General features: G+C 40.7%; 1 protein-coding gene across 1 annotated transcript in view; it reads left to right on the top strand.

The window, feature by feature from the left end:
* Window positions 1-16,228, top strand: part of KIAA1549L (KIAA1549 like) — a 316,552-nt gene that overhangs the window by 136,234 nt on the left and 164,090 nt on the right. The window contains exon 8 of the mRNA XM_053689305.1: window positions 10,528-10,679. Within this exon, the coding sequence (XP_053545280.1) occupies window positions 10,528-10,679 (152 nt within the window). The remainder of the gene's footprint in view (window positions 1-10,527; window positions 10,680-16,228) is intronic.

Here is a 16,228-nt window from a genome sequence, read left to right as displayed (position 1 = left end):
TATGGTTTTCACCCTTCATACCATCTTTTCCACAGAACCGATTCCTTGCTACCTACGGTTGATCAGACAGTTAATACTATTGCTGAGGGTTTTTCTGTTCTCAGAACAACCTTACAAGAAGCTCAAGCTTCACAGAAACATCATTATGATTTGAGACGCTCGAAACCCCCTCCTTATAAACCTGGGGATAAGGTTTGGTTAAGTACCAAACACTTGAAACTCTGTATTCCAAGTAAAAAGCTTGGAAGTCTCTTTATAGGTCCCTATGACATAGTTAAGGTTGTTAATCCAAATGCTGTGACTCTTCAGCTACCTCCCTCTCTCAGGATACATCCTACATTCCATGTGTCCCTCCTGAAACCTTTCTCTCCGACAAGGGATCCCCCTCATCCGTCATTGACTAACCCTCCAGTTGTGGATGATGTTGAGTATGAAGTGGATTCTATTTTGGACTCTCGTTTATACCGCAATCAACTCCAGTACCTGGTACGATGGAAAGGTTTTGGGGCTGATGAGGACTCCTGGGAACCATACTCTAATTTGTCGGCACCCCGTCTTCTTTCAATTTTCCATCGAAGACATCCCGACCGACCCAAGCCTTGATCCGCGGAGCGGCTCTTTTTAGGGGGGCGTCCTGTTATGTTCCTGTCCCTTTAAGTCAGGATGTTCAGGTATTCACATTCCTATATAAGGCCCCTCCTCCAGTCTACCTATGCTTGGTAATTTGTATTCACTTAGCTATAAGCTGAGCAACAACGAAGACACCTTGCTGATATTCCTAACCAAGGAATTTACTATTAGTAACTTCAATTGCTGTGTGCTTTTCAACTTTGGATCGTCATATTTCAGGTTTCCTTATTTTGACCGGAATCCTCAAAGTATCTTACACTTGTTAAAATCTGTTTCTCCCGGCTTATACATTGAAGCCGTGTATCGGCGTCTGACGTCACCGTAAGTCTCAGGAGCTCTCTCTCACTCTGGCTGCAAACAACCAACTCCTGTGCTTAATAGTAACTCACCTTGAAGCTGCGGTAACCGTTACTATTTCTTACTCTCTGAAGGTGGTAACGTATATACCTTAATTCACTTACTACTTTAAAGGACTTTCCTGCATGTTATACAGTGTGACGTTTTATGCAAGTTCAGCTACCTTTAACAATCTGATTGCTTGTAATTTCTATCGCTTCAGCTTGACGAACTGTGCTTTAATATTCTATGTGCATTATCAAATATCATACTGTTGATTGTGAAGGACTGCCTGCTGTTTACATGAATACTAACAACGTTATAGACTAACTAAGGATTGCCTGCTAACTAAAATCAATATAACCGTTATAGAGCTCTCCTGCTTAATTTACATAGAAACACCTCCTGGTTGCAACCTGTGTTATTTGAGGCTGACATTCACATACTAACACTAATCTATATTTACCTTTCTTTTATCTACTATCTCTATAATTATCTGCATATTGCAAACTGCTATTGCAATCGGGATAATATACCTTTAATTCTCATTTCCTCCTCTCTCTATAATTATCTGCATATTGCAAACTGCTATTGCAATCGGGATAACATATCTTTAAATCTCATTTCTTTCACTCTGCATCCATGCAGCAGTGACCCTCAGATCTATGAGCAAAAACTAGGTTCTTGATTACATCTAATGAACCTAAAGGTTTGGTGTGAGACTGAGTGGTCCTGCAGTTAAGGATATCAAATACTTGCACCTAACATAACAATATCAGAGAAAGCGCGATTGCTCTGTTTTAAACACTGAAGAGCAGGAGGGCGCTGATGATAATTGTTCTGTCATACCCTCACACCAATCTGAAGTGGCCATGAGGGAGGTTTTGTCAGATGGGGAAATTTCAGATTCAGGAAAAATTTCTCAACAAGCTGAACCTGATGTTGTGACATTTAAATTTAAATTAGAACATCTCCGCGCACTGCTTAAGGAGGTGTTATCTACTCTGGATGATTGTGACAACTTGGTCATTCCAGAGAAATTATGCAAGATGGACAAGTTCCTAGAGGTTCCGGTGCACCCCGACGCTTTTCCTATACCCAAGCGGGTGGCGGACATAGTGAATAAGGAGTGGGAAAAGCCCGGCATACCTTTTGTCCCCCCCCCCCCTATATTTAAGAAATTATTTCCTATGGTCGACCCCAGAAAGGACTTATGGCAGACAGTCCCTAAGGTCGAGGGGGCAGTTTCTACTCTAAACAAGCGCACTACTATTCCTATCGAGGATAGTTGTGCTTTCAAAGATCCTATGGATAAAAAATTGGAGGGTTTGCTTAAAAAGATTTTTGTACAGCAAGGTTACCTTCTACAACCCATTTTGTGCATTGTTCCTGTCACTACAGCAGAGTGGTTCAGGTTCGAGGAACTAGAAAAGTCGCTCAGTAGAGAGACTCCATATGAGGAGGTTATGGACAGAGTTCACGCACTTAAGTTGGCTAACTCTTTTATTTTAGATGGCGCTTTGCAATTAGCTAGATTAGCGGCGAAAAATTCAAGGTTTGCAATCGTGGCGCGCAGAGCGCTTTGGCTAAAGTCTTGGTCAGCGGATGTGTCATCCAAGACAAAATTGCTTAACATCCCTTTCAAAGGTAAAACTCTATTTGGACCAGAATTGAAAGAGATTATCTCAGACATCACTGGGGGAAAGGGCCATGCCCTTCCACAAGATAGGCCTTTCAAGGCCAAGAATAAGTCTAATTTTCGTTCCTTTCGCAATTTCAGGAACGGACCGGCCTCTAATTCTGCATCCTCTAAGCAAGAGGGTAATGCCTCACAACCCAAACCAGCCTGGAAACCGATGCAAGGCTGGAACAAGGGTAAGCAGGCCAAGAAGCCTGCTGCTGCTAACAAAACAGCATGAAGGAGTAGCCCCCGATCCGGGACCGGATCTAGTAGGGGGCAGACTCTCTCTCTTTGCTCAGGCTTGGGCAAGAGATGTTCAGGATCCCTGGGCACTAGAAATAGTTTCTCAGGGTTATCTTCTGGAATTCAGGGAACTACCCCCAAGGGGAAGGTTCCACATGTCTCACTTATCCTTAAACCAAATAAAGAGACAGGCGTTCTTACATTGTGTAGAAGTCCTGTTAAAGATGGGAGTGATACACCCAGTTCCAATAAAGGAACAAGGAATGGGATTTTATTCAAATCTAAAGAACAAAAAGGAACCCCGTGGGGAACCGAGAGCGGGGTGCGCTGACAGAAATATTAAATGGTGTAAGTACTTAATGTTTATGGACAAACCATACTAATCCATGTGAGGAAATGGTGCTGTGTCTTCTGAAACAGTCAAATGTGCGGGCAGCAAGGCTCCTCTGATCTTTGGGAAAAAGGATATCCATTTTTGTATGCCTGAAGAAAAGACCGGTTTATGGTCTAGAAACGCGTAGCAGTTTGTATGGATTAAAATTTATTGATTTTAAATACACGGAAGTTGTTCTTTGCCTGCTTTTGTTCTCTGTATTGAGCCTTCCTGGTAAAGGTTTCTAAGTGTCTGCGATACCGCAGCGTCTCAGCTAGCAGCCGCACAGACGCCAATTAAGGAAACACTGAATACCACCTGTGCACAGATTGCCGGAGATCACCCAGTGTGCTAACCACTGAAAGTGTTAGCCTGCCTGTCAGCACCAGTTACACGGTGCCATTACCTTTGGTAAGCCTTAACATCTATCACCTATTTTGGGTTCTGAGTCAACAATATCACGCTATGTGGCGCCCTCTTTTTTTCTAATTCACTTTATTCAAATCTGTTCGTAGTTCCCAAAAAAGAGGGAACTTTCAGACCAATTTTGGACTTGAAGATCCTAAACAAATTTCTCAGGGTACCATCGTTCAAGATGGAAACCATTCGAACGATTCTACCCACTATCCAGGAAGGTCAATTTATGACTACAGTGGATCTAAAGGATGCGTACCTACATATTCCTATCCACAAAGAACTTCATCAGTTCCTAAGGTTCGCCTTTCTGGACAAACATTACCAGTTTTTGGCCCTCCCATTCGGGTTAGTCACTGCTCCAAGGATTTTCACAAAGGTACTAGGGTCCCTTCTAGCGGTTCTAAGACCGAGGGGCATTGCAGTAGTACCTTACTTGGACGACATTCAAATACAAGCGTCGTCCCTGTCAAAAGCAAAGGCTTATACAGACATCGTTCTGGCCTTTCTCAGATCACACGGATGGAAGGTGAACATAGAAAAAAGTTCTCTGTCTCCGTCAACAAGAGTTCCCTTCTTGGGAACAATAATAGATTCCTTAGAAATGAGGATTTTTCTGACAGAGGTCAGAAAGTCAAAACTTCTAAGCACTTGTCAAGTTCTTCATTCTGTTCCACGTCCTTCCATAGCGCAGTGCATGGAAGTAGTAGGGTTGATGGTTGCAGCAATGGACATAGTTCCTTTTGCACGAATTCATCTAAGACCATTACAACTGTGCATGCTCAAACAGTGGAATGGGGACTATACAGACTTGTCTCCAATGATTCAAGTAGATCAGAAGACCAGAGATTCACTCCGTTGGTGGCTGACCCTGGACCATCTATCCCAGGGAATGAGCTTCCGCAGACCAGAGTGGGTTATTGTCACGACCGACGCCAGTCTAGTGGGCTGGGGCGCGGTCTGGGAATCCCTGAAAGCTCAGGGACTATGGTCTCGGGAAGAGTCTCTTCTCCCGATAAACATTCTGGAACTAAGAGCGATCTTCAATGCTCTCAGGGCTTGGCCTCAGCTAGCAAAGGCCAGATTCATAAGATTCCAATCAGACAACATGACGACCGTTGCGTATATCAATCATCAGGGGGGAACAAGGAGTTCCCTGGCGATGAAGGAAGTGACCAAAATAATTCAATGGGCGGAGGATCACTCCTGCCACCTATCTGCGATCCACATCCCAGGTGTGGAAAACTGGGAAGCGGATTATCTGAGTCGTCAGACATTCCATCCGGGGGAGTGGGAACTCCACCCGGAGATCTTTGCCCAACTAACTCAATTATGGGGCATTCCAGACATGGATCTGATGGCGTCTCGTCAGAACTTCAAGGTTCCTTGCTACGGGTCCAGATCCAGGGATCCCAAGGCGACTCTAGTAGATGCACTAGTAGCACCTTGGACCTTCAACCTAGCTTATGTATTTCCACCGTTTCCTCTCATTCCCAGGCTGGTAGCCAGGATCAAACAGGAGAGGGCCTCAGTGATCTTGATAGCTCCTGCGTGGCCACGCAGGACTTGGTATGCAGACCTGGTGAATATGTCATCGGTTCCACCATGGAAGCTACCTTTGAGACAGGACCTTCTTGTTCAGGGTCCGTTCGAACATCCAAATCTGGTCTCCCTCCAGCTGACGGCATGGAGATTGAACGCTTGATTCTATCAAAGCGTGGGTTTTCAGATTCTGTGATAGATACTCTGGTTCAGGCCAGAAAACCGGTAACTAGAAAGATTTACCATAAAATATGGAAAAGATATATCTGTTGGTGTGAATCCAAAGGATTCCCATGGAATAAGATAAAAATTCCTAAGATTCTCTCCTTTCTACAATAAGGTTTGGAGAAAGGATTATCTGCAAGTTCTCTAAAGGGACAGATCTCTGCTTTATCTGTCTTACTACACAAAAGACTGGCAGCTGTGCCAGATGTTCAAGCATTTGTTCAGGCTCTGGTTAGGATCAAGCCTGTTTACACACCTTTGACTCCTCCCTGTAGTATAAATCTAGTTCTTTCAGTTCTTCAAGGGGTTCCGTTTGAACCTTTACATTCCATAGATATTAAGTTACTATCTTGGAAAGTTTTGTTTTTGGTTGCTATTTCTTCTGCTAGAAGAGTTTCAGAGTTATCTGCTCTGCAGTGTTCTCCGCCCTATCTGGTGTTCCATGCAGATAAGGTGGTTTTGCGTACTAAGCCTGGTTTTCTTCCAAAGGTTGTTTCTAACAAGAATATTAACCAGGAGATAGTTGTACCTTCTTTATGTCCGAATCCAGTTTCAAAGAAGGAACGTTTGTTACACAATTTGGACGTAGTCCGTGCTCTAAAATTCTATTTAGAGGCTACAAAAGATTTCAGACAAACATCTTCTTTGTTTGTTGTCTATTCTGGTAAACGGAGAGGTCAAAAAGCGACTTCTACCTCTCTTTCCTTTTGGCTTAAAAGCATCATCCGATTGGCTTATGAGACTGCCGGACGGCAGCCTCCTGAACGAATCACAGCTCACTCCACTAGGGCTGTGGCTTCCACATGGGCCTTCAAGAACGAGGCTTCTGTTGACCAGATATGTAAGGCAGCGACTTGGTCTTCACTGCACACTTTTGCCAAATTTTACAAATTTGATACTTTTGCTTCTTCGGAGGCTATTTTTGGGAGAAAGGTTTTGCAAGCCGTGGTGCCTTCCGTTTAGGTAACCTGATTTGCTCCCTCCCTTCATCCGTGTCCTAAAGCTTTGGTATTGGTTCCCACAAGTAAGGATGACGCCATGGACCGGACACACCAATGTTGGAGAAAACAGAATTTATGCTTACCTGATAAATTACTTTCTCCAATGGTGTGTCCGGTCCACGGCCCGCCCTGGTTTTTTTAATCAGGTCTGATGAATTATTTTCTCTAACTACAGTCACCACGGTACCATATGGTTTCTCCTATATTTTTCCTCCTGTCCGTCGGTCGAATGACTGGGGTGGGCGGAGCCTAGGAGGGACTATATGGCCAGCTTTGCTGGGACTCTTTGCCATTTCCTGTTGGGGAAGAGATATTCCCACAAGTAAGGATGACGCCGTGGACCGGACACACCGTTGGAGAAAGTAATTTATCAGGTAAGCATAAATTCTGTTTCCTTGTACTTGTTCTTGAGTCCTTTCCAATATCCTGACCTCCCGGCTTTTGACCTTTGGCTTCTAATTCGACCTTGCTTCTTGCTGCCTGCCCTGACCGTGGATATCCTGACCAAGTATTTTCTTTACTCCCTGTCTGGTTTGTAGTTTTGGGACTTTTTTCTCCTGCCATTGGGTTTCAGTTCTGTTTTGGGGAAGCCTTTTTCCCAGCTTACATGAATATTCTTAAAAATTCTATAACCAAAATGCTTTTTACAGTTTTCGAATGTCACTTTTGATTTTGAATGTTCTTATTTAGATTGAATGTCCACATTCAAAATTTTTAATGTAACATTCGGTTTAACAAATACTATTCAGAAATTGAATAGTTCATGTATTAGGGAATTTTAGTAAATTGAAACATAATAGATACAAATACATCAATTTGAATGTTTCTATTTCGAATATTCGAATATTGCATTTAAAGAAAGTATTAGAAATAGTATTACGATAAACAAATGTTAGAATGTTGTACAAACATTCAAAATTAGAAACAAGCAAATAAATGTTAAAATTTGTTTCATTTTTCGAATGTTGTAAAAAAACATTCTCCCATCCCTAATCTCCACTCCATCTTCAACATAGCATTAAGAATGTTCAATTCAAAAATCCACTTATCTCTGAAGAGTAAATCAATCTGAGGGTGGCTTGTTAATGAGCAATTGCTTGTGGAACTGAGTATGACTTTATCTACTTATTTAAATTGACAGTCTAATCAAAATTAAACTTTCATGATTCAGATAGGGCATGCAATATTAAACAGCTGTCCAATTTACTTTTGTCATCAAATTTGCTTTGTTCTCTTGGTATTCTTTGTTGAAAGCTAACCAAGTAGGCTCAAATGCTAATTTCTAAGCCCTAGAAGGGTGCCTCTTATCTCAGTGCATTTTGACAGTTTTTACAGCTAGACAATGCTAGTTCATGTGTGCCATCTAGATAAAATTATGCTCACTCCCAAGGAGTTACCTAGGAGTCAGCACTGATTGGCTAAAATGCAAGTCTGTCAAAAGAACTGAAACAAGGAGGCAGTCTGCAGACGCTTAGATACAAGGTAATCACTGTGGTAAAACAGTATATTAATATAACCATGTTTGTTATGCAAAGCTGGGGAATAGGTAATAAAGAGGTTGTCTATCTTCCTAAACAATAAAAATTCTGGAGTAGACTGTCACTATAAACACAAAGGGACCTATAGTCAGTAATACAAAAACAACCTACTCTAATGAATGAAAGAACCATTTAAATACAGCAGAATTGCATATTTAACAAATACATAATAAAAAAACTCAAATAAGCAGTAGATGTTTCTGACAAATTTGAAATTTCTTCCATTTCTCTGCCTACTGTATCACGTGACAGCCATCAGCAAATCACAGTCTCATATATTGGGGCCAATTTATCATCGGTCTGTCCGACATGATCCGCTCAGTGGATCATTTCTGACAAACAATGATGAATGCCGACAGCATACGCTGTCAGCATTTATCATTGCACAAGCAGTTCTGGTGAACTGCTAGTGCAATGCCGCCCCCTGCAGATTTGCACCCAATCGACCGTTAGCTGGGGGTGTCAATCAGCCCGATCGTATAGGATCGGGCGGATTGATGTCCGCAGCCTTATAGCAGGTGGACTAGTTATGGAGCAGCGGTCTAAAGATTGCTGTTTCCGTCGAGTCTGAAGGCTCGTGCGGAAACAGGGGCATCAAGCTCCATTCAGAGCTTGATAATTCGGTCCCATTGTATGGATTCACTGTGAACTCTTGTACATGATCAGTAGGAACTGGTGCCTCAGTATGTTTGCATGTAAAAAGACTGCACAATTAGATAAAGTTAATCATAATTATTTTTGCGTTACGCATAATTTTGCATATGCATTACTGTCCCTTCAAATACTTCATTTTGTCCACAAAACTCTCCCTGTGTCCCTTTTAGAGCAAATAATATGTAAAAATATGCCTTACAAAACCTGTTCTCTAATAGAACTGTCACTAGTTCTACGCAGAATGTTTTCATATTTGTACAACATTATGTAAGCATACTACATGCACAGCAAACAAAAACAGGCAGCTCCTTTGTCTGCTACAATTTCCCTTTTTTCACAATCATACAAAAGTCAACAGATAAAGATTAGAATAAATAAAAACAAACTCCAGTCCAGTTTAGAAGTTTACATACTACTTGTGCTTAAACAATGCACGTACTTTACTTATTACTAAGTTTCACAATGTATTTCCTTGTGCTATTTGCAGTGAGTATTCTAGAATTCCTGCGTGCTCCAAACAATAGTTATTTAAACACTGCCTGAATGTCACCTGAGTGTTTCTGCTATTCCAGCAACACAACAGCCAAATTGTCAAACTGCAGTCATCATAATATATGATATGTGATATAACAACCTGTTACTTTCTTGATTAGCGGCTGCCTGTTTGAGCAAACGTAGATTTTTTAGGTGAAGAATTAAGAATGCTCATCCCAATTACCACTGATATTTGTGATCTTGTAAAGGGATATTGTACAATACCTACTTGCTGAAATTTGTTAGTGTCATTTTTGCACTACTTACATTGGAACTCTGTTACAAAGTGAATAAACACAGAAATATATTCCTGTTCTGAAGATGCAGATTTTTTTTTTATTTTTTAAGTGTATGGGAATATAGTAACCCCTGCACAAAGAAACAGTTATCTCTCGTCCATACAAAAGAGCATATTCTAAACATGCTGATTGTTTTCATTAAAAATTGTAAAGGATTTATTTTTAATAATTAAAGGGATAGGAAAGAAATTAAACTTGCATTAATCAGATAGAGCATGTATTTTTAAGACACTTTTAATTTCACTTCTATTTTCAAATGTGCTTTGTTTTCTTGGTACCCCTTGTTAAAAAAGAATATAGATATCCTACACTAGTGGGAGCTAGTTGCTGATTGGTGCCTGCACATATTTGTGTGATTGGCTAACTAGATATAATCAGCTAGCTGCCAGTAGTGCAATGCTGTTCCTTCAGCAAAGGATAACAAGATAATGAAGCAAATTTGATAATAGAAGTAAATTGGAAAGTTGTTTAAAATCTTATGTTCTACCCAAATCATGAAAGAAGATTTTGGGCTTTTCTGTCCCTTTAAATTGAAACTAATACAGCTGTACAGCTGTAGCATTTGTGTACCTCTTACTGATAGGTAGTTCCTGTTAAAGGGACACTTAACAGTAACTACATTTTGTGCACTTCAATCTAATCATGGATGCTGCCATTATAGAACCTAGATTACACTGCAGATATCTGAAGGAGAGTTACAGCACATGTGCAAACAGGTCAGCACTGGAATGTAGTTAAAGATAAATTTCAAAATGGCGGCACCCATGACTAGAGAAAGGCAGGGAATAAAAATATAAAATGTATTTAGAGTTTAATGTCCCTTTAATCCTCATTGACTGTTAGCATCAGTAGGATGTAAGTGTAAGCTAATGACTATTCGTAGAAAGTGGGCAACTGACGCTGACATACTACATTTTAATTTTTAAGGTAAAAATGTTACATTTAAAATACAGGAATATGTTTGTTATTTTACACTTAGCAGTGCTATTATAGTTGATTGTTTATAATTATTTACGCTATTGAATAACAACAATAATAATCTATGTTTATATTGTAGTACTTCTAGGCGTTGACGACGCGTCCTTAGGAAGTAACAACCAAAGTTTTGCGAGAACAATGGAAGAAAGATTGGCTAATTTATTTCAGCTGTCTCAACAGCAAACTAGACGATTCAGGCGAGCAACAACAGTTGGCAGTTACACTGTTCAGGTGAGTACAGTAGTGACTAAAGTCAAAAACACATTGAAAACTGAAAGCAAAGCGTGCTTTAAATATAGCATCAAAATATTTAAGTTTCATTAGCTGTTTAAACATTTAGAAAATAAGTGTAAAGTTTTAGGCCTAGATTTGGAGTTCGGCGGTAGCCGTCAAAACCAGCGTTAGAGGCTCCTAACGCTGGTTTTGGCCGCCCGCTGGTATTTGGAGTCAGTGATTAAAGGGTCTAACGCTCACTTTTCAGCCGCGACTTTTCCATACCGCAGATCCCCCTACGCCATTTGCGTAGCCTATCTTTTCAATGGGATCTTTCTAACGCCGGTATTTAGAGTCGTTTCTGAAGTGAGCGTTAGAGCTCTAACGACAAGATTCCAGCCGCCTGAAAATAGCAGGAGTTAAGAGCTTTCTGGCTAACGCCGGTTCATAAAGCTCTTAACTACTGTGCTCTAAAGTACACTAACACCCATAAACTACCTATGTACCCCTAAACCGAGGTCCCCCCCACACCGCCGCCACTCGATTAAAATTTTTAACCCCTAATCTGCCGACCGCCACCTACGTTATACTTATGTACCCCTAATCTGCTGCCCCTAACACCGCCGACCCCTATATTATATTTATTAACCCCTAACTTGCCCCCCACAACGTCGCCGCCAGCTACTTAAAATAATTAACCCCTAATCTTCCGACCGCAAATCGCCGCCACCTACGTTATCCCTATGTACCCCTAATCTGCTGCCCTAACATCGCCGACCCCTATATTATATTTATTAACCCCTAATCTGCCCCCCTCAACGTCGCCGACACCTGCCTACACTTATTAACCCCTAATCTGCCGAGCGGACCTGAGCGCTACTATAATAAAGTTATGAACCCCTAACCCGCCTCACTAACCCTATCATAAATAGTATTAACCCCTAATCTGCCCTCCCTAACATCGCCGACACCTAACTTCAATTATTAACCCCTAATCTGACGACCGGAGCTCACCGCTATTCTAATAAATGGATTAACCCCTAAAGCTAAGTCTAACCCTAACACTAACACCCCCCTAACTTAAATATAATTTACATCTAACGAAATAAATTAACTCTTATTAAATAAATGATTCCTATTTAAAGCTAAATACTTACCTGTAAAATAAATCCTAATATAGCTACAATATAAATTATAATTATATTATAGCTATTTTAGGATTAATATTTATTTTACAGGCAACTTTGTAATTATTTTAGCCAGGTACAATAGCTATTAAATAGTTAAGAACTATTTAATAGTTACCTAGTTAAAATAATAAAAAATTTACCTGTAAAATAAATCCTAACCTAAGTTACAATTAAACCTAACACTACCCTATCAATAAATTAATTAAATAAACTACCTACAATTACCTACAATTAACCTAACACTACACTATCAATAAATTAATTAAACACAATTCCTACAAATAAATACAATTAAATAAACTAGCTAAAGTACAAAAAATAAAAAAGAACTAAGTTACAGAAAATAAAAAAATATTTACAAACATAAGAAAAATATTACAACAATTTTAAACTAATTACACCTACTCTAAGCCCCCTAATAAAATAACAAAGCCCCCCAAAATAAAAAATTCCCTACCCTATTCTAAATTAAAAAAGTTACAAGCTCTTTTATCTTACCAGCCCTGAACAGGGCCCTTTGCAGGGCATGCCCCAAGAATTTCAGCTCTTTTGCCTGTAAAAGAATAAATACAATACCCCCCCCCCCCAACATTACAACCCACCACCCACATACCCCTAATCTAACCCAAACCCCCCTTAAATAAACCTAACACTAAGCCCCTGAAGATCTTCCTACCTTGTCTTCACCATACCAGGTTCACCGATCCGTCCTGAAGAGCTCCTCCGATGTCCTGATCCAAGCCCAAGCGGGGGCTGAAGAGGTCCATGATCCGGTCAAAGTCTTCATCCAAGCGGGGCAGAAGAGGATCTTCCATCCGATTGAAGTCATCATCCAGGCGGCATCTTCTATGGTCTTCCATCCGGAGCGAAGCGGCAGGATCCTGAAGACCTCCAGCACGGAACATCCATCCGGACCGACGACTGAACGACGAATGACTGTTCCTTTAAGGGACGTCATCCAAGATGGCATCCCTCGAATTCCGATTGGCTGATAGGATTCTATCAGCCAATCGGAATTAAGGTAGGAATTTTCTGATTGGCTGATGGAATCAGCCAATCAGAATCTAGTTCAATCCGATTGGCCGATCCAATCAGCCAATCAGATTGAGCTCGCATTCTATTGGCTGATCGGAACAGCCAATAGAATGCGAGCTCAATCTGATTGGCTGATTGGATCAGCCAATCGGATTGAACTTGATTCTGATTTGCTGATTCCATCAGCCAATCAGAAAATTCCTACCTTAATTCCGATTGGCTGATAGAATCCTATCAGCCAATTGGAATTCGAGGGACGCCATCTTGGATGACGTCCCTTAAAGGAACAGTCATTCGTCGTTCAGTCGTCGGTCCGGATGGATGTTCCGCGCTGGAGGTCTTCAGGATCCTGCCGCTTCGCTCCGGATGGAAGACCATAGAAGATGCCGCCTGGATGATGACTTCAATCGGATGGAAGATCCTCTTCTGCCCCGCTTGGATGAAGACTTTGACCGGATCATGGACCTCTTCAGCCCCCGCTTGGGCTTGGATCAGGACATCGGAGGAGCTCTTCAGGACGGATCGGTGAACCTGGTATGGTGAAGACAAGGTAGGAAGATCTTCAGGGGCTTAGTGTTAGGTTTATTTAAGGGGGGTTTGGGTTAGATTAGGGGTATGTGGGTGGTGGGTTGTAATGTTGGGGGGGGGGTATTGTATTTATTCTTTTACAGGCAAAAGAGCTGAAATTCTTGGGGCATGCCCCGCAAAGGGCCCTGTTCAGGGCTGGTAAGGTAAAAGAGCTTGTAACTTTTTTAATTTAGAATAGGGTAGGGAATTTTTTATTTTGGGGGGCTTTGTTATTTTATTAGGGGGCTTAGAGTAGGTGTAATTAGTTTAAAATTGTTGTAATATTTTTCTTATGTTTGTAAATATTTTTTTATTTTCTGTAACTTAGTTCTTTTTTATTTTTTGTACTTTAGCTAGTTTATTTAATTGTATTTATTTGTAGGAATTGTGTTTAATTAATTTATTGATAGTGTAGTGTTAGGTTAATTGTAGGTAATTGTAGGTAGTTTATTTAATTATTTTATTGATAGGGTAGTGTTAGGTTTAATTATATCTTAGGTTAGGATTTATTTTACAGGTAAATTTGTTATTATTTTAACTAGGTAACTATTAAATAGTTCTTAACTATTTAATAGCTATTGTACCTGGTTAAAATAATTACAAAGTTGCCTGTAAAATAAATATTAATCCTAAAATAGCTATAATATAATTATTATTTATATTGTAGCTATATTAGGGTTTATTTTACAGGTAAGTATTTAGCTTTAAATAGGAATCATTTATTTAATAAGAGTTAATTTATTTCGTTAGATGTAAATTATATTTAAGTTAGGGGGGTGTTAGTGTTAGGGTTAGACTTAGCGTTAGGGGTTAATCCATTTATTAGAATAGCGGTGAGCTCCGCTCGGAAGATTAGGGGTTAATAATTGAAGGTAGGTGTCGGCGATGTTAGGGAGGGCAGATTAGGGGTTAATACTATTTATGATAGGGTTAGTGAGGCGGATTAGGGGTTAATAACTTTATTATAGTAGCGCTCAGGTCCGCTCGGCAGATTAGGGGTTAATAAGTGTAGGCAGGTGTCGGCGACGTTGAGGGGGGCAGATTAGGGGTTAATAAATATAATATAGGGGTCGGCGATGTTAGGGCAGCAGATTAGGGGTACATAGGGATAACGTAGGTTGCGGCGGTTTACGGAGCGGCAGATTAGGGGTTAAAAAAAATATGCAGGGGTCAGCGATAGCGGGGGCGGCAGATTAGGGGTTAATAAGTGTAATGCTAGGGGTGTTTAGACTCGGGGTACATGTTAGAGTGTTAGGTGCAGACGTAGGAAGTGTTTCCCCATAGGAAACAATGGGGCTGCGTTAGGAGCTGAATGCTGCTTTTTTGCAGGTGTTAGGTTTTTTTTCAGCTCAAACAGCCCCATTGTTTCCTATGGGAGAATCGTGCACGAGCACGTTTTTGAGGCTGGCCGCGTCCGTAAGCAACTCTGGTATCGAGAGTTGCATTTGCGGTAAAAATGCTCTACGCTCCTTTTTTGGAGCCTAACGCAGCATTTGATTAAACTCTCGATACCAGAGTTAAATTTATGGTGCGGCCAGAAAAAAGCCCGCGGAGTGTTAACAGCCCTTTTACCGCCGAACTCCAAATCTAGGCCTTAGTGTCTATAAAACAATGGGAGCTGTCATGTTGTAAAAATATTAGACAGGGGAGAGGGAGAGATGGCGCTCTACACTATGAAACAATATCGGCTGGAGGAGGGATCCTACACTACAGAAAAAGGTGGTCTTGGAGGGGGGAGGGTGCTACTACACCACAGAAGAAAAAAACAACAATTAAGCAAAAAACTAATTTGTTACTGGCACACTCTCTGCCAGTAACAAATATGGCAGGGAGCAGTGGGAGAGTGCAGGGTCAGAGAGCTGTTTGGGGGGGGGGGGGCAGAGAGGTGGTAGGATGAGGAGGCATCTACACTACTGAAATATTATTTTATTTTTTATTTTAATTAAAAAAAGCCCTAAATTGCATATTGGCAGATTGTCTGCAAGTACCTTAGATGGTGGTGACCAGTGGGGGGAGGAGAGAAGAGGGATGTTTGCGAGGGATCAGGTAACGATCAGGGTTAGGAGATATCAGGTGGGAGGGTAATCCCTACACTGAAGCAAATAGTAACAAGCTGATTAACCCCATCATTGTCAGGAATTTCAGAAGTGTTGTGTGCAGCTGCAATTAGTGGCCTCCTGTGCTATTTCTGAACAAAATGGATCTCAGAGAAGATTTTACAACTATTTGTCTTGCAATTGCATTAGTTGTGTTTAAATAATTTCACTGAGAAACCCACAAAAGTTAACAATTTTTTTTCTATATGATCATATTTAGCGGCTAAATAGTTGCATCAAAAGTACCAAAATGCACCTAGATCAATACTGTAAGTTGTCTACTTTAGAAAACAAACAAACAAAGGCTCTATTTCTTTTTTTAATGGAGTGATAGCAAAAATACTAACTATTTTTCTCTGAAATTCCCGGTAGCGAAGGCGTTAAATCAAATTTAATGTAAGAAGAAACAGATTGTATTAAAAAAAAGCAAACAAGTTACTTATTTTCTTGCAAAATATAAGCACTTTTTTTCATTGTAGCCAGTCAGCGAGATGAGAGAGCTGACATGTTGATAATTTAAGTTGCATTCTGCCTCTTCTGAGCATGGGAAAAAAGACTTCCTATTTCTCTAGCACTTGCCAGATTCTGAGTTGCGTGCTAACAGTTACGCACAGTGCGAAAATGTGTGTAGCTAGGGTTGCCACCTCACCCATGTTTTCCTGGACACTTATGAGTTACA

The sequence above is a fragment of the Bombina bombina genome, chromosome 7 (genome assembly GCF_027579735.1).
Source record: "Bombina bombina isolate aBomBom1 chromosome 7, aBomBom1.pri, whole genome shotgun sequence".
Classification (NCBI taxonomy): domain Eukaryota; kingdom Metazoa; phylum Chordata; class Amphibia; order Anura; family Bombinatoridae; genus Bombina; species Bombina bombina.
The sequence above is the reverse complement of the archived record's forward strand: the minus strand, read 5'-3'. Positions and strand labels throughout refer to the sequence as shown.